Raw genomic sequence first — 26,289 nt, 5'->3', positions numbered from 1 at the left:
AACAAAACAATTATTGATGAATAGGATATGTCTTGATTATTAAGAACAGGTACTTTTTTTGTGCCCATTTTTGCCAATAGGATGGCAAATAATATTTTTTTTTGCTCAAAAACATATATATGCTGTTAGTGCTCCTCACCTCACAAAATAAGACAAAAGTATGCCAAATATTTAACGTTGCTGCCAAATTATCATTTAAAATTACTTGTCTAACAGGGTGGAAAGGAGCATAACAGGGTGGAACACCAGTGTTAACAGGTTCTAACAGTGGATGAGCTTTCTGTCATTGTCCTGCATGGTTTGCCATCTTTGATGTGTGGAACTGCACCTATATAATATTGTTTCAAAACAATTAAAAAATAAAATAAAATAAAAAAATCCAGATTTCCTTTGGGGGAGGGACACAAAAAATAGCTATGTGGTTCCTTATCACAATCAATCATGGTGGCAAAACAGTTCTCTGCTCAGATGGCTAGAGAATGCCCTTTTTTGAATAACAACAGCATATTTTAAATATTTGTTTAATTGCATCTTTTAATAAATGAACATTATACATTTTTACATTATAGACATTCACATTACAGTGATCAATTTCAACATTTATTAGACTTTAAAAATAACTTTTAAGTTAAGAAAAATTGTTCTAAACAGTACCAAATTAGGGTCTTTGTAACAATAGTAGAACCCTTTTTGGTGCTGAATAGAGCCCCTTTTTATAAGGTTCCATAAAGAACTGTGCAGTTTATTTTCATTATTCAGTATCTTTATATTATTATTACAATTATATACAGTACTATACAATTTATATAATATAATATATACATATGTATAGAATTTTCTATATACATTAAATACTATTTATTCTATTAGAATTTCCACCCTGTTAGTTTCACATTCCAACAGGGTTGAAAATTTTGAGCTAAGTTAGCCATAGCTCTTTGAGTGATCAACATTAAGCTAGCTAACCTTCTACAGATAAACAGAAGTTTTATAACTATGTCAGATTTGTTTTACATTTTTTTGATAGGACAAACATTCTCCATAATATAGACTAACAGAGTGGAACTTTAAGGGTGGGACAAGCAGGATAACATTTGAAAAACTAAAAAAAAAGTTAGGAGTGAGAGTTGAAGCTAACCTCAGCTTGTACAGTTGAATTCCAGCAAGAAAAAGAAATGTCACTTCTTGAAAATGGTCTCAATGAAATTGCAGTCGGTTTTGGAAGGTGAGAAAGTACATACTAACAGGGTGGAAGATGACTTCAGGGACATGGTAACTGAGGAAAATTCTAAAAAAAAAAAAAAAACTATATTTTCACATGATTTATATGTATGATTAGAGGCAGTTTAGCCTAGTCTATAACATAATTTAAAAATATTTTGAGGTTTTTATCATTTCATGGTTTATATTTCTTCTGAAAGTTGATTACTTTGCACTGAGGACATGATAAAATTGAACACATACATCAATAAAAAGGTGTGTAAAACACAAAATAGTTTTAAAAAAATCTATTATCTCTGTTTAAGTGATAAAGAAGACCTAAATATACAATTTAAGCCATTTCTTAAAAATATGTGACTCATTTTAGAAATAATATGAGTAAATAAATCATTGAGACAGTAAAAGTCACTGCATAACAGGAATGACCCAATAAACATTTCGCCATTTTTTTTTTAATTCAAAGAAAACAAAATGTAAGAAAGTTTTTATATTTTACATTTACTTGTACTTTTACTTTCAATACTTAAGTATGTTTAATATCAAAAAAATACTTTTCATACTTAAGTACAAAAAATATCACATACTTTAAAATTTTTACTCAAGTAATATTCTAAACAGTGAATTTAACTTCTACCAAAGTCATTTTCTGGTAAGATATCTATACTTTTAATCAAGTATGGATTTCAAGTACTTTATACACCACTGATAAAAACAACCTAATTCTGGAAAATAGAAACATGAAATTAACAAATTTTTACTGATTTTGTTGCAGTAGTGCATCATATTCATGTTTCAATCAAAGTTTTGTGTAAGATAGTAGTTAAGACAATTTTATGACCTTATGAAAACTAGCAAAATCTTGTCATTTTCATTACTTCATGCATTTCAGGGTCAACTTCCTGTTTGATGCCTGCCCCGCCCACCTGCATGATGTCACAACAATGAGGGCATTCAATTTTGATTATGTGGTCTCACAGCTAGGACTCAGCAAAAGTTTTTATTTTCACTCATTAGGTGAGAAAATAAACTCTGTATTATTTGTTATACTGTCCCTTTTAACCTCATGTCCCAATCACCCTTAATTCACTCACTGAGATTTGAATGAGCCGAATACTTCTGCTAAAACAGAGCAAAGGTGTTTTTCTTTTCTTTTTTTAAAATGTTTTTTAATAAAAAAAAAAAAAATACTGTGCCTCCCCGTCGGGGAATCGAACCCCGGTCTCCCGCGTGACAGGCGGGGATACTTACCACTATACTAACGAGGAGTGCGTAAAATGGTGTGACGTCACTCCAATTCTTTTTTTCATGTAATGATTATTTTGTGATTCCATTTGAAGATATCGTCATTTAATACAGAAACTATTATATGTTTTATTAGTTTTTATTAATTAATTAATTATTTATAGTATTATATGTTTTTTTAATTTAATGCAGAAATTAACTTTAATCCCTCAAACAAATTGAAATGAAAAAAAAAGTGCAGCTGAACAAGGTTAGTGTCAATAAATATCTCTGAGAAACAATACCGAATTAGTATCAGCAATTTAATGCCCACTTTAACGGATTAATAAGGGTGTGAAAAGTAAACACTGATCCCTATTCGGCGCTACACATTAAAGTTTGAAAGCATACAGCGAGTTTGTGTGTGACCACTAGGCTGCAGTACATCACCACAAACCACAAACACTGCAACGCATTCATTTGCCAGACTGTATTTAACTTTAGACATTTGTGAAAGGGATCTACTAGCACGAAATATATTTTAGCCAACAAATAATAAACAAAATCATGTGACTTCGTAGCTAGCTAGAAATAACAGAATATTATTATATTATTAATATTATAGTACTAAATTAAACCATTGAGTGTGTTTTTGTATTTAGTGTCGTTTTTTATATAGCGTATATTTTAGTGTATATATTTTTTAAAAATATAGCTAATCACAACCTACTTCAAAATAATCATGATTTCGTTTTCATTTTTTTTTTTCATTAGGTGCTAGGAAACAAGTAATTTTGTGAAATGCGTTGATCTGTGTTTATTTCACCCATTTATTATAACAAGCACAGTAAGATTTTTCCAGCAAATGTATTAATTTATTTTATAATTACACTAAATAATGTGTGACTGCATTTGAGTGAAGCAGAAGGTGCAGCGGAGCTGTTCACACACATCACGTGACACATTGGAACGCGTGTGTCCATCCACAAGGAGAAACGCAGGAAATTTGATTGACGTGTCTTGAAGCTAATAAAAGACCGGCACACAAATGGCTCCACCAATGAGGACGGAGCGGAGGGCGGAGCTATGGAGTGGTTGGCTCGCGTTTGGGAAAAGCAGAGGAAAAGTTGCCTACAGTCCTTAAAAAATGATACAGAGAATATTTATGCAGTTGAGTCTGTTCTGGTCCTAATCGGTGTTGTGGCACCGTAGACGGGATTTAAACTTAATTTATTTCAAAGATCCAAAAGATGGTGAGTAGATAAAGCATGCGTATGAAACTTTCAAACACTTGAGAATCCACTGAAAGTCTCTTATGTGTGAAATAGGTTTGTAATTTGTAACGCGCATATATTCAGCGTGATATTGATTTTCCTTGTGCAGATTGCACCCTGTATTGAAGTTTATTGCCTGAGCGCTGTTGCACTGATGAGATATTTTTAATAACAATAACTTAAAAAGTTTTTAACATCTTCGGCTGATGGGGCGGCTGCGCTTTTCCTGTGAAATTCCGATTTACGTGGCAAGTGACAACTGCGCGCAGACATGTTAGATTTTATTAAAAATCTATACAATTCAGTATTAGTAAACACCGAGCTTTCATAATAACCACCTGATACATGGGGCTCGTGTAATTTAACAGTGTTGCAAGTTCAAAGACAACTTGGAAATATCAGGGAATTTTAAAATTGTGTTTTTTTTTAAAAGCTTGGAAAAGTCTGAAAACTTAGTCTTGGAATTTTTTTAATGATTATAAATCGTTCCAGTTTTGACCTAGAAATGGCTCTTTGAGGTGATTTAGGTGCACTAATTTTACTTATTAAAACGTTTTTCATTTGAAGAAATTAACCAAACTTTTGAAAAATATGACTCATATGATTCACTCATGTAAGATGAACACTCCAATCATATCAGTCTTCTAGAAAAAGTTGCTTTATTTTGAATGGAGGGGGTCCCCCTCTTGGGCCCGACATCACATAACCAGCACATGTCATGTAATTGACTGAATGTCAGAAGTACCATAACACTCAGATATTTACTTTATATAATACTTTAAGTCATTTGAACAGAATGAGTACAAATGTCAAACAAGAATTATGTGCTGGAGCGATGAAACAAACCATTCATAAATCTGTTACAAACCAAGGATATCTATTTTAAGCATGTGTGCAGATTAAATGAAACAAAATTAAAAATATATAGCCCACGGCTTTGATGAAAACCATCAGCAGTTAGTAAACGCACACTAAATGCACTAATGCGATGAATAAAAACCAGCCAAATGTATACAAAAACTTACTGAGTGCACCTTTAAATTAATAATAAAAAAAAAATCTTATTCAGTAATAACAAACAACTAGAAAAGTAATTGAAAAATCATGATTTTCTCAAAAAACCCTGCTAGAATACAATCAATTCACTGTGTTACCAAAAAAAAAAGGAAATCATTTTTAATAACACAGATGCTTATACTGTCCTTCAGTATGAAAACATAAATTCAGGTTGACTCCACGTTCTTGATATGATTTGTTTTCGTCCTTCACAATATAGGCATTCAGTACTAAAGCTGAAGGTTACACTCTTGTGCGTGACTGTTGAAGAGAAGCTTGCCGAACAGTTCCCAAGCAAACTGCCTTTCTAAAGATCTGAGCTCTCATGCACACAGTGTGTCATTCAGTTCAGAGCTTTATACCTCCCAGTTAAACATGGATCAAATGTTTGGAAACATTTAAGGAATGCTCTTTTAATTAGTGAAACTTTTCCACCTCCCCTCAGTTTTACTGCATCATTTCCTTCCCTGGGAGCTGCAGTGATTTCAGGAATCTGAGGCCCTCTGGCCTTTTCCTAGATGAGTGTGTGTGATACGGGGGAAGAGCTCTCTCATGTGCGACTGCATTGTTTGGCTCCATGCTTGTCCGACTCACTTTGCATCAGAGCGCAGAAGAGGACAGGATTTGCTCAGATTGCAGGCAATTTGCTTAGCAAATAGCCACACCACTGGAGCAGGGGGCTTCTCCGCCCACAGTGATCTGCTCCGTAAATAAAGGCTGCGGATTACAAGCTTTTCAAGTTTACTGAACATTGCCTAAAGCACACTGGTTCAATCCACATCAAAAACTAACATTTCTTTGCAGCCAATCAACATTTCTTTGAGTTGTTCTCTAGTAGTGCCACACATATTCAGAGGCTGATATATAAGTGAGCTCTTTAGGAACGAATGACATCATATCTCTGTGATTCAGTGCGGATTGGCACGGATTTCCTTCAGGAATCTGCAGGGAAAAAGGAATTTATGACGGGGGGATTTTGACACAGTGGGAGAAAGAGACAAAAGTGAGAGAAAAAAACTCTTTGTTTGCTTCATATTCATTGGGTTGTCTTGTTCTACCAGAGTCAGGGCAGATGGTGTTTTGTTGGGTGATCTAACGTTGTGATCATGCAATAGACGTGGGATCCATGTTTGTTAATTGTTAGAGCTCCGTGTCCATGTATGAGCTTGTGTGAAGGATTACTGAAATCCGCTGAGAATCCACAGAGGTGCCAAACATGCTGTAACATTCAGGAGTGATGCAGCCTTCTCTGAAACTCTCTGAAAGAACTAGTTCTAAAAGATGAAAATTCTGTCATCATTTACTTACTCTTATGTTGTGCCAAACCTGTATGACTTTTGGAATATATTAAAGGGTTAGTTCACCCAAAAATGAAAATTCTGTCATTTATTACTCACCCTCGTGTCGTTCCAAACCTGTATGACCTTCGTTCATCTTCAGAACACAAATTAAGATCTTTTTCATGAAGTCTGAGAGGTTCCTGTCCCTCCATAGAGATCCAACGAAACTACCACTTCAAGGTCCAGTAAAGTAGGAAAGACATCATTAAAGTACTCCATGTGACTCCAGTGGCTTAAACTCAGTTTTATGAAGTGTCATGAGTGCTTTGTTTGTGCAAAAAAAAAAACAGTTTACCACTGAAGAACAACACTGAACTCCACTGACTTTCATTCTATTGATCGACCAAAAAAAAAAAAAAAACAGAATTTTTTAAAAATATCTTCTTTTGTGTTATGTAGAAATCATACAGTTTGATGAGTAAATAATGACAGAATATTATTTTTTGGGGTGAGCTGTCTCTTTAAGATGTATGTGAACTTAGAATCTAAACATTTAGCCTTCATGTCTGATTTGCAGTTCTTTTGTTACCATGGGGACACTGATAACAGGATATCATGGCTGTTATGTTCGAGTGCGTACATCATCAAACTTAATTTCTCGCCTCCTCATCCTCTGTCTTTAATGTCTAACCCAGCAGAATTTAGACTGTCTTTGACCTGCCTCCGTGTGTGTTCTCATTGGGTGTGTTTTCTTGAGGTCACAGAGTTTGCTTTACAGGTCCATATTTAACACATTTCAAGCTGGTTTATAGGAGAAAATAGATGAATGGTTTGCTCTTCCAGGTCATTATTTAGTGGTTTGTTAAGTGTACTTCTGTTAGGAAATTCTAACTGTGAATTAAACTTTTGACCCTGAACGGCAGCCTAGACATCTTTGCAGACTCAGTGGTGAGACTTTAAGGCATTTATTGTGATAATGTGTTATGTGAGATTTTTACATGTACTGTTAGCAGTCATTCCTTAAAGTTGACATGAAATGGAAATTCAGTCTATTTTCTAAATGCATGTTTTTGATCTTATTGTGAACAATTCATCCATGCATTTTATAAGCTTAAGGATTTGAGTGAGTTTGACAAGGGCCAAATTGTGATGGCTAGACGGGTCAGAGAAAAAACTGCAGCTCTTGTGGTGTGTTCCCGGTCTGCAGTGGTCAGTATCTATCAAAAGTGGTCCAAGAAAAGAACAGTGGTGAACCAGCGACAGGGTCATGGGCGGCCAAGGCTCATTGATGCATGTGGGGAGCGAATGCTGGCCCATGTGGTCCGATCCAACAGACGAGCAACTGTAGCTCAAATTTCTCAAGAAGTTAATGCTGGTGATAGAAAGGTGTCAGAATACACAGTGCATCGCAGTTTGTTGCGTATGGAGCTGTATAGCCGCAGACCAGTCAGGGTGCCCATTCTGACCCCTGTCCACCACCAAAAGCGCCACAAGTGGGCATGTGAGCATCAGAACTGGACCACAGAGCAAAGGAAGAACGTGGCCTAATCTGATGAATCACGTTTTCTTTTACATCACGTGGATGGCTGGGTGCGTCGCTTACCTGGAGAACACATGGCACCAGGATGCACTATGGGAAAAAGGCAAGCCGGCAGAGGCAGTGTGATGCTTTGGGCAATGATCTGCTGGGAAACCTTGGGTCCTGCCATCCATGTGGATGTTACTTTGACACATACCACCTACCTAAGCATTGTTGCAGACCATGTACACCCTTTCATGGAAACGGTATTCCCTGGTTTCTGTGGCCTCTTTCAGCAGGATAATGCACCCTGCCACAACGCAAAAATGGTTCAGGAATGGTTTGAGGAGCACAACAACGAGTTTGAGGTGTTGACTTGGCCTTCACATTCCCCAGATCTCAATCCAATCGAGCATCTGTGGGATGTGCTGAACAAACAAGTCCAATCCATGAAGGCCCCACCTTACAACTTACAGGACTTCAAGGATCTGCTGCTAAAATCTTGGTGCCAGATACCACAGCACACCTTCAGGGGTCTAGTGGAGACCATGCCTCAAAGGGTCAGGGCTGTTTTGGCAGCAAAAGGGAGACCAACACAATATTAGGAAGGTGGTCATACTGTTGTGCCTGTTTGGTGTATATATGTAATATATTTTGTTGGGCCTTTTGCCTTTATTGGATAGAACAGTGTAGAGGAGACAGGAAGCAATGGGAAGCGAGAGTGGAACACGATCGGGAAAAGATCTCGAGCTGGAACTCAAACTCTGGTCAGCCGAAATGCTACTGCACTATATGTCCGAGCACTGTCCACAAGGCTATGGCTCCAACAAGCCATAATTATTTTTAATCAAAATGTCAAAACTGGATCTTTTGGTGAAATGACAGACTTCTCTCTGGTCTGATTCTGATCTGCCTGTCCAATCAACAATTGACGGATTAAACCAAGTCCTGCCCTAGATTTTTTTTCTTTTTTCTTTTTTTGATAATTTGGGTTTAATTTGGGTACATCACAGTACAGATGAAAAGAGCAGTTGCTACTTTCACTACATCGACATTTTAAGTGTCAGTTGTTTGCTTATGTTAAAGTTCACCCCAAAAACCATGTATTAATTCCATCATAATTCACTCAACTTATGTTGTGGAATGACTAAAAACAAAAGAACATTATGTAAAAGTTGTTCTTTTAGGTCTGATCTCAGTTCACAAAACTGCTTTGAATCATTATTTCACGAATTCGGTTCTCTCATTCCCATTACAGCGGTTCCCAGTTCCACAACAGCTGGAGGCTGTCCATCCTGGACGTGACCATTGTAAATTTTATTTGTCCTTCCTGTCGGAAGTGACGCAAACATTTGGAGCATATAAGAAATTGAATGGGGCATCGCGTCATGCCGCATCCAGTATAGACAGCATAACTGATTATAATGGATTCTATTATCATGTCGTGCCACTCATGTCTGGTGTAGACACGGTGTAAGAGAAGATTATCAGTGAACAGTGACTTATTTCGCTCCGTATCACATGTGTGCTTACTGCTGTTGAATGATAGCTCTTCGTTTATTTACTGTCCTCTTTAGACATTAAGAATTAATGTTAACTTTGTATGAATTAAATTTGTTTAGCATGATCAAATGAATTGTGATGAACTGGTCTCACACGTTCCATAGATTTGTATTAAAAATGAAGGTGCGCAATGAGGCATATCGGTGTATGTTACACTGATAAACTGACTTCATTCTCTCAAACGTGTCTGGAGTGATACAGGAAGCGGCAGGCTGGTAGAAGCCCTGCAGCTACATTTTAACAGCAGGGTTTTTTCCTCGCCCTGCACAATTGCACACCCAGAAGTCAAGCTGAAACTAAACATTGATCAGCTCATCATGGTCAATGCTGACACGCGCACATGTACTAACACATCTGTTCCTAACTCTCTGGATGTTTCATGCACATTGCACAAGGACTGTAAACACAATTTATCATCTTATGCATTTCATAAAAATAACCTATTCGATTTTCAGGGTCATATTTACAGTAAAAATGAAGACATTAATATAATCTTTTTTTAAATATCCCTTAGATGCCTAGTTTCAGTGTCAATTGTTTCACAATTGAGTTTGTGTAGTGATGTGCTCTGCAAAATTTACAGTCTGTTGTTTCATCAGAACAGAGAAAGAAAGCTTGAGACTGTCATGTAGGAATGAATTTATCTTCCATTGCGGCCTTTTCCTAAGCCGCAGACCTCTGAAACTTGTCATTTAAAGCTCCCTCTTGTTAACTACCTGTCATTTGAGTGATATATTGTCATGGTGTCATAATGCTCTGAAGGCAAATGTGCCGTGTTAATGTTGATCCATAAATTAGTGTTTCTGCACACACGGCTCTGATTTTTGTGTTGTTCTGCACAGGTGTGTTGTTATTTCAAGTTTCACACATTCTGTCATAGCTCTGTTTCCTGTTGGTTGGTTTGTGTGTGTGCGTGGTCTGGGTAAACCCTACAGTGTGGGGAGTAATACCTGAAATGTTTGACCTTGGGAAAATGTTTGCTCCACATGAGGAAAGCGGCTTATAAATATTATTATTATTTGTTTCATGCAAAAATGCAGAACGTTTTCTGTGAGGGTTGTGTTTAGGGTTAGGGGATAGAATATACAGTTTGTACAGTATAAAAATTGTTTATGGAAAGTCCCCATAAAACATGAAAATCCAACGTGTGTGTGTTTGCTGTCCTCTCTCAAAGTACAGTTGATCAGGAATTGTTTCATAGTCACACATTTTTTTTTTTTTTTAAATCAAACTATCAATTTCTATAGTTTTTATAAGAAGGTAATTAATTATAAATAGTCACTATTTAAAAAAAAAAAAATTAAACAATTTTTTAATTGTTTTTCCGTATTTATGTATAAATAATTTTTCCAAGAGGACATTCCCAGATGTCTAAGTTTTGTCAGATCTAAGTATTTGACTTCAGGGGACAAATTTGTTTTGAGTTCTTTATCAAACTCATAGATGGTTGACTTGAAATTGTTTGCACCTTGACTTATTTTTTTTTGTCTGATTTTCCTACCCAAAGTTAGGTAGACATCTCTCATATCTCTTTTCTTTGTTGTTATGACGAATGGAGTCTGTGGGGTGAGAGAAAGAAAGATAAGCTTCAAAGAGTGTGTAGACTAAACAAGCAGTCAGCATCCTGTCTTTTTTTTTCTTTTCTCTCTCTCTTTTTTTTATTTTTTTTTATTTTTTTTAGCTCATTGACAGACTGTCATGAGGATCTGCTGTTATAGTGCACAACAATCAAGTTTTAGAAGTAAAAAATGTCATTCATCCTCTGCATGGAGAAAATTATTTTCATAAACCTAAGTTACAATGAGCTCTGAGTTTAATACATGGTATATTCTGCTGTATTAAAGCCACAAGTGTGTGTGTGTGTGTGTGTGTGTGTGTGTGTGTGTGTGTGTGTGTGTGTGTGCTTATTTACAGTATATGATTTATGAGGACACAAATTTGTATAATGACATGGGTATTACACTGGTATTGCAATGTAAGCATGGTTTATGAGGAGATTTCTTGAGTCCTGGCTTAAAAAACATACTAAACAATGTTTTATTAAAAATGTAAAAATGCAGACAGTTTTCTGTGATGGGTAGGTTTAGGGGTAGGGGTAGTGTAGGGGGATAGAATATACAGTTTGTACAGTATAAAAACCATTACGCCTATGGAATGTCCTCATGATAGGTGCACGTGTGTGTGTGTGTGTGTGTGTGTGTGTGTGTGTGTGTGTGTGTACATTACTGTTCAAAAGTTGGTAGGTAAGAATTTTTTTAATGTTTTTTGAGAAGTCTCTTAAAGGGTTAGTTCACCCAAAAATGAAAATAATGTAATTTATTACTCACCCTCATGTCGTTCCACACCCGTAAGACCTTCATTCATCTTCAGAACACAAATTAAGATATTTTTGATTAAATCCGATGGCTCAGAGAGGCCTTCATTCAAAGCAATGACATTTCCTCTCTCAAGATCCATAAAGGTACTAAAAACATATTTAAAACAGTTCATGCGAGTTCAGTAGTTCTATCTTAATATTATTAAGCGACGAGAAGTGTTTTGAAATCGGCCCATCACTATATTGTTGTAAAGTCGTTATTTTGTTTTTTTGGCACACAAAAGTATTCTCGTCGCTTTATAATATTAATATTGAACCATTGTACTCGCATGAACTGTTTTAAATATGTTTTTAGTACCTTTATGGATCTTGAGAGAGGAAATGTCATTGCTGTGAATGCAGGCCTCACTGAGCCATCGGATTTCAACAAAATTATCTTAATTTGTGTTCCAAAGATGAATGAAGGTGTTACAGGTGTAGAACGACATGAGGGTGAGTAATTAATGACATCATTTTCATTTTTGGGTGAACTAACCCTTTAAAGTTGTTGTGTTTTTTTTTTTTTTTAATGCTCATCAAGGCGGCATACAGTAATACAAATGGCAAAGCTAAATTTTCAGCATCATTACTCCAGTCTTCAGTGTCACATGGTCTTTCAGAAGTCGATTTGCTCAAGAAACATTTCTTCTTAATATCAATGTTGAACTCCTTGTGCTTGTTAATAATTATTTTTTTGTGTGAAACTTTTTTCAGGATTCTTAAATGAACAGAAAGTTAGGAAAAGTCTTTACTGTCACTTGTCATCAGTTAATCAAAATTCAATTCAATGCATCAATTCAATGCATTAGTATATATTTCATATATACATATACATGTTTGTGTACATATATTTTTGTTTTGGGGGTGGGGGAATACTCCTGGAACCAATGCTGCTAAACAATTTTGTCTGTCACTTATATGATTACAACGACTGTCAGCAAAACAGATTTTCTTTTCGTCATGTTTGTTAGTGACTTGTGAGTCATTGTGTGTAGAATGTACTGAGTACTGTGATAATGAGAAAACAGCTTGCGTGTCTGTGCCAGGATCTTATTGTGTGATAATACAGTCGTGCGTCAGTCAGTCCGCCTCGTCTCTTGCTGACCCTCAGGGTCGCGCACACATGAGCCTCATGAGAAACTCCTCTATTCCACAGAATGACTCACTGTTCCACTGACCCTCGTCTGGAAACACAGCTGAGAGGAAAGCACTGTTGCATTTGTGTGTGTGTGTGTGTGTGTGTGTGTGTGTGTGTGTGTGTGTGTGTGTGTGTGTGTGTGTGTGAAAGAGAGAGAGAGATCCAGAAAAAGATAAAGGGTTTTTCTATCCCTCCCTGTCACAGATAGTCCAGAGTTGCTCATGTCTGTACATGTGCGTGCGTTTCCAGTTTGGATGTAATAAGTGGGCCAGCAGTGATGAACTGCCACTCCAATGTCACATGACACTTGATTACATATCTGACTTTGACATAGTGTAGCTTGTTGACAGGGTGGGGAGGAATTTTTAGCAAAGTATTTTCTGGTGGCGTAGTTTTCTGCAATGATAACAGAAGTCATATCAGTACAAATCAACAAACAGTGGCCAGTTTCTCAGTGGCTGTGAGATTATGAGAGTCGTCAGGGGTTGAATAGGCCTGAGGTAAGTCAGAGCAGATGTGATGGTTTGGTGAACTGTGAGAAGATTTAGATGAGTTTTTATCACAGTTCAGATAAAATTTCACGTATTAAAATTATTTTAGGTATGCTAAAAAACTGAAAGCTGAGTTTTTGTTAACAATAGCCGGGTGCACACTGTTCGATTTATAATAGTTCTTTACAACTGTACGAACATGATCCCTGCTGTAGGCCATGTACCACTGTAGGATCTCAGTTGTCATTCATGGCAGACTGTACGGCTGTCAAGATGCATTAAAAATGGATGCACGCTAAAAGACTCATCCAGAGTTTTACATCATCAATCCTTGACATGTCCGGAAAATGTGAGCTGCATTACACATGGGATTAAAAATGTGGCTAGCAAACAAAAACAATCTCTAGCGTTAATTTTGATCATGGCTTGTCTTGAAAAGAAAAACGAAGACGATTTGTGTGGAGCAAGTGGTGGTTTGTTGTTGTCTCACTAATTACGTCATCAGGTTCTGTGCTCCTATTGGTTTGATTTGACAGGACTATGCGTCAAATCTTCGGACACTGCCAGAATTTCATCAGAGGTCAAATTTGATCGCAACAGTCATTAATCGTCTGTCGGCGAACATGTCAAACTAGCAATCAAAGACTTACGATTTTGGCCTAGGATCAGAGGAATCTTTTAGGGTTCTCAATAGAGCTGCACGATTCTGGATAAAATGAGAATCACGATTTTTTGGTTTCAAACAGAGATCACGAATCTCCCACGATTCTGAATATACAACCAAACAAAATAACATGTAATTTACTAGAGGTTCTGACAAAATATAAATTTCTGACTCTAATTGCTGGAAAATGTTTGAATTAATTATTTAAAAAATGGTTTTGAATGAATTCAATGACTCATTAATAAATACTTGTTTCATTGCTGGATGAATCGGTGTTTTTGAACGAATCTTTTGAATGAACGATTCAGTGACAAATACATTTTTTTTAACAGTCAGTTTTCGCCACCTAGTGGAATTTGATGTAATTGATACAACCGTTATTTGATGTGCCAAGTTCGTTTCAAAAGGTAGTTTGCTCTATTTTGATAGCTATCGTAGACATCGGTGTTTAAAAACTAACTTAAAGCTTATATCTCAGTACTTCTGTGATAATGTGAATATTTGTAACACAGAAATAACTAATGTGTGATTCAAAACAGCTCTCTCTGGCTCTGGCAGCACGAACACAGATTTGAACTTTCCGGTATGATTTTGTCAAAGGTTTAATAGACGCGGGAGAATCGTTGTCATTAATAAAGTAGGATCGCGTGGGTGCTTAAATCGAGATCGCGATCTTTTTACGATTAATTGTGCAGCTCTAGTTCTCAACATTTGTCTCAGATAGACAAATCGTGGCCAAAATCGTACAGTGTAAACCCAGCTGTGTTTCGAGGTCAGTGATATTTGTCTTGGACTCATTTCTTTCAAAAAAAATCCAAATTTGTAAAATCCTATTACTCACTCATCGCATTCGCTCTGGTTGAATAGTGCTTGTATTGCGTATAACTGAGTCATTCTAGCAGGTTTCGTGCTCACATCAAAAGTGTGTGCACCACTGATCTATAATAAGTGGCTCTCCCATAAATCTGCCTCTCAAACAGCTCGCGAGTACCAAATTAACTTCTTTTTCGTAGCTTATTGCACTTAAATGGTCAAATACATAAATTATGTCAAAAGGCCAGTCTTGGCGAGTATTCAGGTGAACACGGTCAGTTTTGGAATGTAAATAGTTGAGAGAGAATGCATGTTGTGTAACAGTATATTGGATCCGTGCATAAGCTCTTGAAGTGACAGCAGCCTAATAAACCTGTAAATCTGTCATGTTAATCAAAGACAGAGAAAATCACTCACTGCTCTTGACCGAGTAACTCTTGTAACTTTAATTGTAAGCATTAATCTGCATTCATTTTTTACAATGAAAACTATCCAATGTTATTTTACATTTGATTACTTTCATTTCTGTAGTATTTCTTACTTGAATACTACAACTGCAAAATTTAAAGCCGTGTTTATTTCATTTGTCTCTTTATTCTATTGTATTATTTGTGCTATCGTTTGCAATTTGTTTATTTGTTCTTATTTTATTACTGTCTGTTTACTTGTCTTTTTTTGTAAATGTAGTTCAACGATTTGAATAAAGCTTCCCTGTTCTGTGTGTAAGCTATTACAACAAAATCACCCAAATTATCAAAAAATTATGAGATAATAAAAAATTATCTGTATGGCGGTATACTGTATATGGCAGTTTTACCTGTGGTATCGAAAAATGGTATCAAATATCGATATTTTTCATGGTATCATATCGAAGTTGGAAATTCCAGTATCATGACAACACTAAAATAATGTTTATATAAATTTTTAAATATTCGCAGAAATCATATGGACCACTTTTATGGTGTTTTTTTGGTCCTTTTGGAGCTTGATGGCCCCTGATCATCACTATGAACTGCCATTGTATTCAAAGAGCTGCGTATCGATTATTTTAAATATTTTATTTTTGTGTTCCTGGAAAATATAACATCATATGGGTTTGAAACAACATGAGGGTGGTTAAATAATAGCATAATTGTAATTTTGAATGAGCAATTGCTTTAAGCTATGAGGTCATTCTTGTGTGTGTTTGCGTGGGTGAACTCTGTCTCTGTGGCTAACCGCTGTCCCTCTGCTCCTGTAGGTTTGTTAGAGTTGGTGAAGGATCTCTCCCTGATCATCAGTGTGTGTCTCAGAAGAGCTTGTTCAGCATGGACGTGGAGGATTTCCCCCCTCCTCCACCTGACCGTAAGCAGATCCGTCCTCTCACAGCTCTCAGCACACAGACTGTATTTACTTTGACAAGCAGAGAGTGTGTAATGCAGGTGTTGGTTTAAAGTTTCTGGCACAAAATGAAAATGTTAATTTTCGTCACAGCATTTAAAAGCAACAGGGGATTTACTGATGTGTGTCATGGTCAAATTCACTCTCAATGTGTCGAATGCACAGAAGTATCATGCTTATAGGAGCCTGAAGGATAGAGAGGAGAAGAGAATGAACAGGGTAAACACATTCCATGGCCCGGCCACTAAGAAGCGTGTGGGCTGAAGAGTGGAGGAACGCCAGAACGAATGCAGGGGAGGTGAAAAAAGCAGCCAGAAAACAGAGACTCTGTCTTGATGCAGAGAGAATGAAAGATTAGTTTGACTCATTAAAGTAGTGCTATAATTAAAGGGATAGTTCACCAAATAATGAAAATGCTGCTGTCGTTAGAGCTTTAAAGACTTGTTTAAAGGATAAAAATGCGTGTTTGCTAAATGCCGACAGTATATGAGAAAGTATTATAGCATTTTTATTACTAATAATAGAGTGGCAAATTCTATACTTTTCATATACTGTTTACTTTAGTTTTTTTTTAAGTTTTGTCAAATAATTTATAGAAAGAGAATGGAGGTCCTGTGCATCTGCAATTCGTCCCTGGCATTCTCAGCGCTGTCAAAATAAAAGTCTGACTCTTATCGGCTAAACAGAAAAACTTATCAGACAATGCCAAAAAATTAAGAATGCCAAATATAGTAAAAGCGTGATATATCGGTCTGCTGCTATTCAGCATAACAATTTAAAACCACATTTCCATAAAAGATTAATTAGTTAGCAAATTGGTATTCAGTTCTACACTCTGAATTCTGCCTGTAGCTTTGAGATCTTTGCCAAAACAGCTAATGAAGAATCAGCATCGTAAGGAATGAGAACCATTTGAGTCGATAAGCTAATGTTAAAGTTTAAACTAAAACTGCACACATTCCACATTATTTTCAAGCTCTTACTTCTTGAATATTCACCGTCAGTCATCTTCTCTGAGATACGGAAACTCCCTCGTGTTTTATCTCTCTCTTTCTCCATTCATTAACACTGAGAGCTGATAAAGCCACTTTCAAACCTCTCTGTTCATGCCTCAGTGCTCTTTCTCAGACTAGTGTTTTTTTCCCATTACACAGTGAAAGGGTTAGTTCACACAAAAATTAATTACTCACCCTCATGTTGTTCCAAACCCGTAAGACCTTCGTTTATCTTCAGAACACAAATTAAGATATTTTTGATGAAATCTGAGAGATTTCTGTCCCTCCGCTAACAGCTACGCAACTGAAACTTTGACGCTTCAAAAAGTTCATAAAGGGATCGTAAAACTAATCCATTTGAATTGAGTGGTTTAGTCCAAATTTTCTGAACAGACACGATCGCTTTTTATGATGAACAGATTTAATTTATGACAGAATTTGCTTTTTTGGGTGAACTAACCCATTAAGTTCAAAGAAAGCTAACTTATCTGAAGCCCCTCCCCCCTTTCCTTAACTCTTTCCCTTTGACCTTTCCTCTCAGGCCCAGTGGAGCTCTCCATACCTGCTCTGACCTGTACTCCCATACCAGGTGCTCAGCGTCGTACTGTAATGAGTGATACTTGGGGGTCAAAGGCCATAGTTTGACTTTAGGACACGTTCAAGTTTTGATGCTGTTATAACATGGAGTCAGGTCTTCCTGTTTGTTTCGTTGTAAATTGTTCTTTCACATTACTGAATGTCATGTTGATGGGTGCATGGAGATTTGTGGAGAATGTTTTTGTTTGCATGCCGACTGTCATGTGTAGCTGTAAGGCATGCAGGGACGACGCTCCTACTAGCTCACACTGAATAAAGATGACATTTCATCTGTCAACAAGTAACAGTGGTAAACCAAACTACTTTAAGATGGGTTCACACTGTACAGTTTTTTCATCCTTTACAATTGGTGCTTGTCAGATTGTACGATATGACTCCGGTGAGATCCTGAGTGAAAGCCAGTGTACATTTTAACAAAATTTTTTTTTTTTTTTTTTTTTTTTTGCTAAGATCTTGTGTAGAATTAAACTTTTTATATAACATATATCATATAAAGCGAGACGTGTGCACCTGGCTTTAAGTGGCTTAGTATGAGAAATGCTTTACTTATGGAAGTCAGCAGAGGAAATTGGTCTGTCGGTTGTTTTTGGACTTTGCAGGCTGAAGTGGGAGGATGGCATGTTTTCACTATGTTTGGAATCTCTACTATTCCAGTGAGCAAACTTGCACCGGTGCGCCATGGTGGATTTATCGAATTTAAGAGATAACTGTTTCTGTCAGCGGAAACATGGTTTCCTGGGCAGTGGTCCAGAGTCTTTCAGTTTTACCACTCCTCTCATTATCCCTGTGAGAGGAAAAACAAACATTATTTAAGACTCCATGTAATGAATTTCAGTGGTTTAGAGATGTTAGTGTCCGGATACAGCCTTGTTTTGTAAATAAACTGTCTATAAAAGTTTGTAAGGCTTAATTACTGTAGTGTATTATAATGGTCACTGTGTGTGCTTCAGCCCCATGAGGGAGGCTGCGATTGGACAGGGGGCTCTGAGCTGAATGGAGGAAAAGTACTCTCACATTACTCACATTTCTGAAGAGTGAGTCACTGGGTCAAGGGAATCCATGAACTGCCAAGTGTTTGCTTCATAAAAGCTTCACACCGTCAAGAGCTCCCTCCCAGTCTCTTCTCTTAATCATTGGCCCTCCCTTCTTTCTAACATGCACATCTTTCATCTATACTGTAAAGCCGCCAATCATTTTTCATTTTTATTTTTTTTTTGGCTTATGTAGGATCAGATGGAATGAGACAAACTCAGTTTTCTTAAAGAGACAGTTCACACAGGAATTTACTTAGCTCCATGTTGTTCCAAACCATTGTGACTTTTTCATCTCACACAAAATACAAATTTTTAATAATTAAAGTGTTAACAGTTAACTAAAGTTAACTAAGTTTAAAAAAAAAAAAAAAAAAAAGCTTAAAAGGGAGCAAAAGTACCATGAAAAAAGTAGTTCATACAACTACCAAGTCAACCACTAGCAAGATGTGTGAAGAACAGACCACAATTTAAAGGGATACTCCACCCAAAAATGAAATTGATTACCCTCATGCCATTCCAGAAGTGTATGACTTTCTTTCTTCAGATGAACACAAATGAAGATTAAAAAAAAAACAATAATAATGTTTCTCTGTGAGTCCAAGCATACAGGACATTCCACAGAAGAAAGTAAATCATACAGGTTTGGAATGACGCAAGGGTCAGTAAATTATGACAGAATTTTAATTTTGGGGTGAACCATCCCTTTAATGTTAATGTTAATCCCTTAAGTGTTAGCATAGCCTTTTTTTGTCATAGCAGCCTGTAATGGACAAACCAAACCTCATGAGTAAGACCTGTTTGATGAATGAATTTAAATTTTACTTCTTTTTCTCTGTCTTTTGTTCTCTGGTCCCAGTAGACATGTTTCCTCTTTAGCACTACAGGCCTGTGGAAAATAAGCTGTATGATGTTTTGACCCCATTTCCTTTCAGCATAAGTGTGCTTCCTGTAGCCCTGTTTTGGTGTTAGATTTTTTTTTTCCCCCCTCTGTTCCTTTACAACTTGCCATGTGTAACTCTGACTTTGAGAGCCAGTTTGATCAGAGGTTTCTTATACATTTTGTGTCTGTCTGTGTGAACACTGGGTGGGCAAAGAGGAGGGTAGGAACAAACCTCAACCGCAAAATACTCTATTCACACACTTTCTTGGGCCATTTCTAACTTATCATTTGTCTGTTTTAGCGGTGCTTTCCTAGTAGAAATGTGCAAGAGTACATATTTTCATGGGAGCACAAGGTGTGTGTGTGTGTGTGTGTGTGTATATATATATATATATATATATATATATATAAATTAAAATTGTAAAAAATAAATTGTAGAAAATGTAAACTAGACTAGGTGCAAATATTTTACAGTAAAATGCTACTTCAGTGGTATACAATGCAATGAAATCCGCAAACCATCTCTGTCTATCCATAGTGTTAGATGACGAAGATGAAGGTGAGAGGTTTGAGTTTGACGACAGTGGTGATGAAGCCCCCGAGGCGGATCGGCCACCCCCTGAACCTGAGGGAATGTCCGTGCCTCCACCCTGCTCAACAGCAGCTGGGGACGCACCCATGAATGGAACAAGTCCAAACCCAGAGAACCTATTCACTGCAGAGGCTGATCTGCCCCCTCCACCTCAGAACTGCCTCACTAATAACAGGCCTTTGGCTCATGCACCCTTCCCACAGGGTGATCTACCCCCTCCTCCCATAGAGCTTTGTCACAATGCAGCAGAAGGCCAGGACAGAGACCTTCCACCACCACCAGAGGGCGCTACAGGAGCTGCTGCTCACAGCAAGCAGGATGGTGAGTGTACAGTAGATACTAAAATTAGTATTTTTATCTATGAAATTCGTTAATTCTGCTTTCTAAAGACTGCACAGAAATCACAAAAATTATATATTTTTTTCTATTGACAGACATGCTTCAAAAAACGTATTTTCCAGATAGTATTTTTTAACAATTTGCTTTAGTACAATAACAGTTACTTAATTTTGGAAACAATTTTTTCCCTCACAATGTTAAACATGGTGAATTCAATTTGATTGGGACACTTTTTGCCATTGAGATGACTAGGGAGAAAAAAATGTCCCAATCAACCTGAATTCACCCCTGTTTTTCTCACACAGTATAAGTGGGTTTTCTATACGTGAAAATATATTCATTATTTTAATATATAATGAAGGGAGTTCCTTACAGGCGATCATGAAATGTGGGTGTCCTTGCTGTCAAGGGAAAAAAAATAAAAAAATCGATGCATTGGTTTGTGACTACTACAGTGAGTTTTATGCAATGAACTATTGACTGTTGGGAAAATGGCACCATCAAAAAAAAAAGAAAAAAAAAAAAGTATTGTGTACAGTTATCGATTGCCCTCTATGACAATAGCTTTGTGTATTACTGACTGGAGATCAAATCTACAGCCATTTTGGTGACAGCCCATTGCATCCATTTACTCTTTTGTAAACTCTTGCATGGTTTCCGAGGTTACATCTGTCTCTTTCTTTCCTTCAGTCTTTCTCTTTCTTTCTGACTGTTAATGTTGGTATAATCTTGAGTTATTTGTATCAGGAATCGTTCCCACATGAGATAATATAAATGGAAGATTATTTACTAGAATAACTACATAAACTCTAAACAAACAACACATGAGATTTCTCTGTAGTTTTCTAGGGAAATGTAATTTCCCTGCACTGTCTCAGACTTTCCTGACAAATCACTGTACTTTCTGATCAATAGAGAACAGAGGTGCCGGTTTGGTTCCCACCTCTGCGTCCACCTCCAAGCCCAAAGTCAGCCCCTACTCTGTGATTGACATCACCCCTATCCAGCAGCAGCTGCTGTCAGAGCAGAGCGACCCTCCCTCCTCTCCCCCAGCCAATGAGAGTGAAAGAGACATTCAGGATGTACCCAGTAGCCCTGGGTTGTCCTATGGGTATTCAGTGCCAGTGCCCTGTGGTTATGCAACACCCTCAAATGTGCCGGTGATCCCACCAACCTACACCACCCCAGTTATCATCCGACACTTCTCTATGGATGAAGATGGTAAAAAGAGAGATTATTCCCATCTGTTATCCTTTCATTTATTCACTCTGCTGGTCTGGTTGGAGTAGGGTTCACCATACATATAACCTCTCTCTTTTCACTTTCCTTCTTGTTTCATGCTCTCTGTCTCTTCTTTTTCTGAAGTTTTACCATGAGGAAGTTGGGGATAAATTTAGCTGTGGCTTTGGCTGTGATGAGGTTTCCTGTTTTCTCTAAAGTGGCCTGAATGTTAACTAAACTTCTACATGTGCTTTCTTGAATGCATACATATTTCACTAAAACCAATCTTGGCAGACATAATTATTAGTAGCTGGTTTTTGAAACCAATTTAAAACTGGCACCTTCATTAAAGCAAAGTAGTAGTAGTAGTAGTGTATACTCGTTAACGTATATTTTAGTGTATCAAAAGTAGTGTATTTCAGGAAGTGAAAGTATGAAAATTATGCAGAGAAAATGTTAAACAATCTTAAGTAGCTACCCTTTGCTTATATTTACATTCTGAACATTTTATGTTAAAAATATATATGGGTCATTGACGAATAAGGTTTTTAAAAGTGTTAAAAAAACCTAATGGAGATATAATTAATTTTGAAGATTTATTTAGTGTTAACAATGACATTGTTTGTTTTTTATAATCAATGAATACTGCTTTTGTCATTTTTCACAAGATGGACAAAAATTTGTCACCAAAAAAGTCATTCGGTTTAACCAAAATTTCGGTTTTACCGAATGACACTTTTGGTTATACCATATGACGATATTTTTAAACAATGCTAACAGGCTGATATCTAGTAGCTAGCTAGTTAGATTGCTAGCTAGCTAGAAAAAGGACAATCAAACATTTTATATTTTGTACAAGGTTTTTAAAACATTACAACATTTTCCATGTTTTATAGCGGTTGTACCGAATGGCCCGATGAGCAAGTGAAAAAATGAATTTTTCTCGTAGTTAAGAGAGAGTTAGTTACTTTGCTTCATGACCATGTGGTCCTTTGCAGATGTCCGAATGACGTCAATGACATTCTTTCTCATAACAAAGCAACAACTTCTACACATAATTTTAATACCATTTTGCACTATGTTGATATATGATGTTATAAAATCATGGCAGAATAAAAAATATATACATTTATTACATTTTAAGATATTTTAATCACAAATGAAATGGCTGTATTGGCCTTTGGACGTTTAAACCGAATGACATTGACACTTCAACATCTTTAAAATACATTTATATGTAGCAATATGTACTTTGGATGTCATGTCTTTGTTTTTAATTATTATTAAGGCCTTCGGACAAAAAATGACCCATATTTATATATATATATATAGTGAATGTGTAGTAAATTGTGTGCACATATGAATATATAAAATTAAAATATAATTGTTAAAAATAATAGAAGTAATATAAGAATTCTCTATTACTACTATTATAAAAATAATATTTTCATAGTAGAAGTATTAATCACCATCATTGTCATTTTATAGTTTAATTACAATTTTATTATTCATATGTAGGCACAATTTATAATTATAATTTTAACCACTTAAGCTTTGTTATGAGGTGGGGACAAACAAAAGTATTGGCTTGAATTTTAAAGGAGACACTCAGTAACACATTACTGTCCCCTTGTGGTGTAATGGTGTTCGAGCTGTAAACCTGATCCGAATGGAACATTTTTGAAACACATTTGAATGTTTATCTGTGCTTCTCTGTTAATGCATGAACTGTTTTGATGTGTCCTGCAGTGACTGTGGTGGGAGCAGGAAATACTCCAGTGGACAGGTGAGTGAGTCTTTTTTTTTTTTTTTCTGTATTTCTACGTGTTTTTTTGTTTTTGTTTGCATGATCATGTACAAAATAGTCTGAGATCACTTCCATGTGCTCATAATAATATCTGAATACATCAATTCAAACAAACATAGATAGTTAAAGGGAAGTGTGTATGTATACTAATTCCAAGTGTTTTTTGTCCAGTGTTTTTAGTGAAGAGTGTCCAGTCATCAGAGAGGAAGATGCTCTTACTAAGTGGGTATCAGACCCAGCAAACACAGCCTGGATGGATAGTAAGTACTTGGCATTTTGCTAGGCTAATAAAATGCTTGGATTTAGATTGTGAATATATGTATGAAGGCTTGTTTGCCTTGTTCAGCTGTTTCCTGTTACCGAAGAGAATCTCAGACATTTCCTTCCTTCTCTCTGAAGAACTGCTCAGCTTCTTTCAGTGGATTCATTAACGCATATTAATGCCCACTGCACTGCTTTGGCTTGGTTGCACATATGAAATTGTGAGCCATGTGCGTTTGTTTGCAGGTCCAGATGAGGTGATTTATGATGATGTACCAAGAGAAAACTCTGGATCCACTACAGGTGTAGAATCTGGTCTTTTTCTTTATCTTAACTTACTTTGTGATGCATTTGTTCATGTCTATTAATATATTTATTAACCTTTCAACTAACAGCCATAATACAGTGCATGTACAGCCTAATGGGGTAAACGTTACACTGTTATTATATAACTGTTACTAAAACTATTAGTAACTATTAATTTCTATCACTATATTACTATTGCTAAAAGAAAGTAATTATGTTACTGTTATATAATAAGTTAATGTTGTGATTCCACACCAAATAGCATATATTTGTATCTGTTTTGGCCTGCATAGCTTTTTAATAATTATTAATAATTATATTCAAATTCAGATTAGTCGATAGATCCAGAACTGTATCTGTAAATCCCCCACCCCTGCAGCCTGGCTATGGAAATGTGAGAGAAATCAAAACTGAGAGTAAAATTTGCCCTCTCAGCAATAAGACAATGTCATGTGATTGACAGCTCTTCTGTTATGGCTGATGACAGTCATGACTCATGAGGAAATGTTTTTTGTGAAATATGAAAACTGTGTGCATGTCAGACCCAGATGAGATGATCTATGATGATGTTGAGTTCGGGGAGGAGGGCGGCAGCAGCTCGCTGGACAACGGCTGGAGCTCCAGTGAGTTTGAGAGTTATGAGGAAGCCAGTGACACGGAGAACGGACATGGAGAGAACGGCCTCCCAGATGCCTTCGTCAGGGGCCGTGCACCCAGCAAGAAAACACATGTGTGTATTTACACTACCACTGTCTTGCTCTCATTCTTTCTCTCCTTTTTTTTCTCTGCTGTATGACATGCAGTAGTTTCCTTGGTGTCAACAGTGTGTCAGTGTAGTTTTTTATGTTTGCCCACACTGATATTTAAAAACAATGATAAAAGTCTTTGATTTGCCCTTAATGGTTTTGGTTTTGTTTGTATGTGTAGGCACTGATTTAGTAGATAAGGTTTATTTGAGTGAATACTTTGATTTTGTGTGTGTGTGTGTGTGTGTGTGTGTGTTTAGTTGGTCAGTCTGGTCTGGCCAGGGATTTGGTTTATTTTTGAACTGGTAGAACAAATTTAGAGTCAGATAATTTAAAGCCTTTGTTGAGAGATGGATTTGTGAGAGTTTAAGAGTGTGTATGTGTGTGTAAGATCTAAGATTCATTGGTTAGGAAGTGCCTAAAATGAAATGCGTTAAAAGGAATTTTCAAAGATTTTAATATTTATAATCATATGTATTTTTTTTATGAATCATATGTCTGGCATGCCATTGTTTGCAGCCAACATTTTTGTCTCGTGTCACAATTTTTACCTAATGTTACTTAAAATACATAGTCATTTATTTCAGAATTAATTTGATTCTTTTTATTTTTGTTCATTTATATATTTATAGTACTGATTTTAATAGTATTTTTAATGTTGGTCATCGGCCATAACAGGAAAAAAATATTATAAAATAATTAATAATAGAAATAATTATCAAATTATTATTGAAATATTATGGAATTTTATTTTCCGCACACCCCTATTATTTTGTATGGCAAACAACAGCATGCCACATAGACATTAGGAATATTACTGGAATGAGTTTCTAAATAAAATAAGGGAATGACGGAGTTATGGCAGCTGTGTGCAGTAACTCGTTCTCTGCCCCCTGTTCAGCTGTCTGAAGATCTGACGCGTTTGAAAGAGCACTATGAGAGAAAGATGCGAGATCTCATGGCAAACACAGTGGGAACAGTAGAGCTACAGCAGCTCAAACACAAACACGAGCAGAAGGTAAAAGAACAAGAGTGTGAATGTTAGCCTGACGGACAGCTCTCTGTCTCTGGAGGTGCTCTTTCTTCTCTGTGCTAGTTGTGCTGGTGGTGGGCTTCTTCTGACTCCGTCATCCCCACTAAACATCTGTTTGCGTCTCCATAGATATAGCTGTTGTCATCTGTGGAAAGTGAATGTTGTACACATTTTTACCTTTCATTCATCCTCACTTCATGTGTGGCTTCGCATGTCATTCTGTGTTTGAAAACATTGTTGGTATATCATTTTTTTTTTCCCCCATCAGTGACTGCCACAGCAGGGCACAACATCTATTAAGTATTTGAATTAATCAGGAAAATCTGTCAAGTTCTGCATGCACAGATTTGCAGTTGCGGAGCTGCAGTTGCAGTTGCTATTTCTCTTATTCATCCATCAGACTTCATGTTCCCTCGTCGTCCCTCATTGTACCCATGTGGTGTCTGTGTCGATCTTTTCATTGGTTGTTTGTTCATTCACAATATAATTTAGTTAGGATGCA

At 36.6% G+C, this 26,289-nt stretch overlaps 1 protein-coding gene and 1 non-coding gene across 4 annotated transcripts in view; one reads left to right on the top strand and one right to left on the bottom strand.

Annotated features, from left to right (window-relative positions):
* Window positions 1-2,414: 2,414 nt before the first annotated feature.
* On the bottom strand, window positions 2,415-2,486 carry trnad-guc (transfer RNA aspartic acid (anticodon GUC)). Its single transcript has one exon. It is a non-coding gene; the product is annotated as a tRNA-Asp (tRNA).
* A 1,042-nt stretch (window positions 2,487-3,528) lies between these two features.
* The window catches only part of arhgef10 (Rho guanine nucleotide exchange factor (GEF) 10), a 57,673-nt gene continuing 34,912 nt past the window's right edge, over window positions 3,529-26,289 (top strand). Inside the window, exons 1-9 of one of the 3 annotated variants that reach the window (XM_051868453.1) lie at window positions 3,529-3,695; window positions 15,837-15,940; window positions 20,021-20,395; window positions 21,329-21,634; window positions 23,384-23,420; window positions 23,613-23,701; window positions 23,949-24,005; window positions 24,551-24,738; window positions 25,656-25,772. In XM_051868453.1, the coding sequence (XP_051724413.1) occupies window positions 15,904-15,940; window positions 20,021-20,395; window positions 21,329-21,634; window positions 23,384-23,420; window positions 23,613-23,701; window positions 23,949-24,005; window positions 24,551-24,738; window positions 25,656-25,772 (1,206 nt within the window). In that variant the 5' untranslated portion in view covers window positions 3,529-3,695; window positions 15,837-15,903. The remainder of the gene's footprint in view (window positions 3,696-15,836; window positions 15,941-20,020; window positions 20,396-21,328; window positions 21,635-23,383; window positions 23,421-23,612; window positions 23,702-23,948; window positions 24,006-24,550; window positions 24,739-25,655; window positions 25,773-26,289) is intronic. The other 2 variants (XM_051868455.1, XM_051868454.1) reach the window with 2 other exon arrangements.

This window comes from Ctenopharyngodon idella, chromosome 17 (assembly GCF_019924925.1).
Source record: "Ctenopharyngodon idella isolate HZGC_01 chromosome 17, HZGC01, whole genome shotgun sequence".
NCBI lineage: Eukaryota > Metazoa > Chordata > Actinopteri > Cypriniformes > Xenocyprididae > Ctenopharyngodon > Ctenopharyngodon idella.
This window is presented reverse-complemented; position numbering and strand designations above follow the sequence as displayed.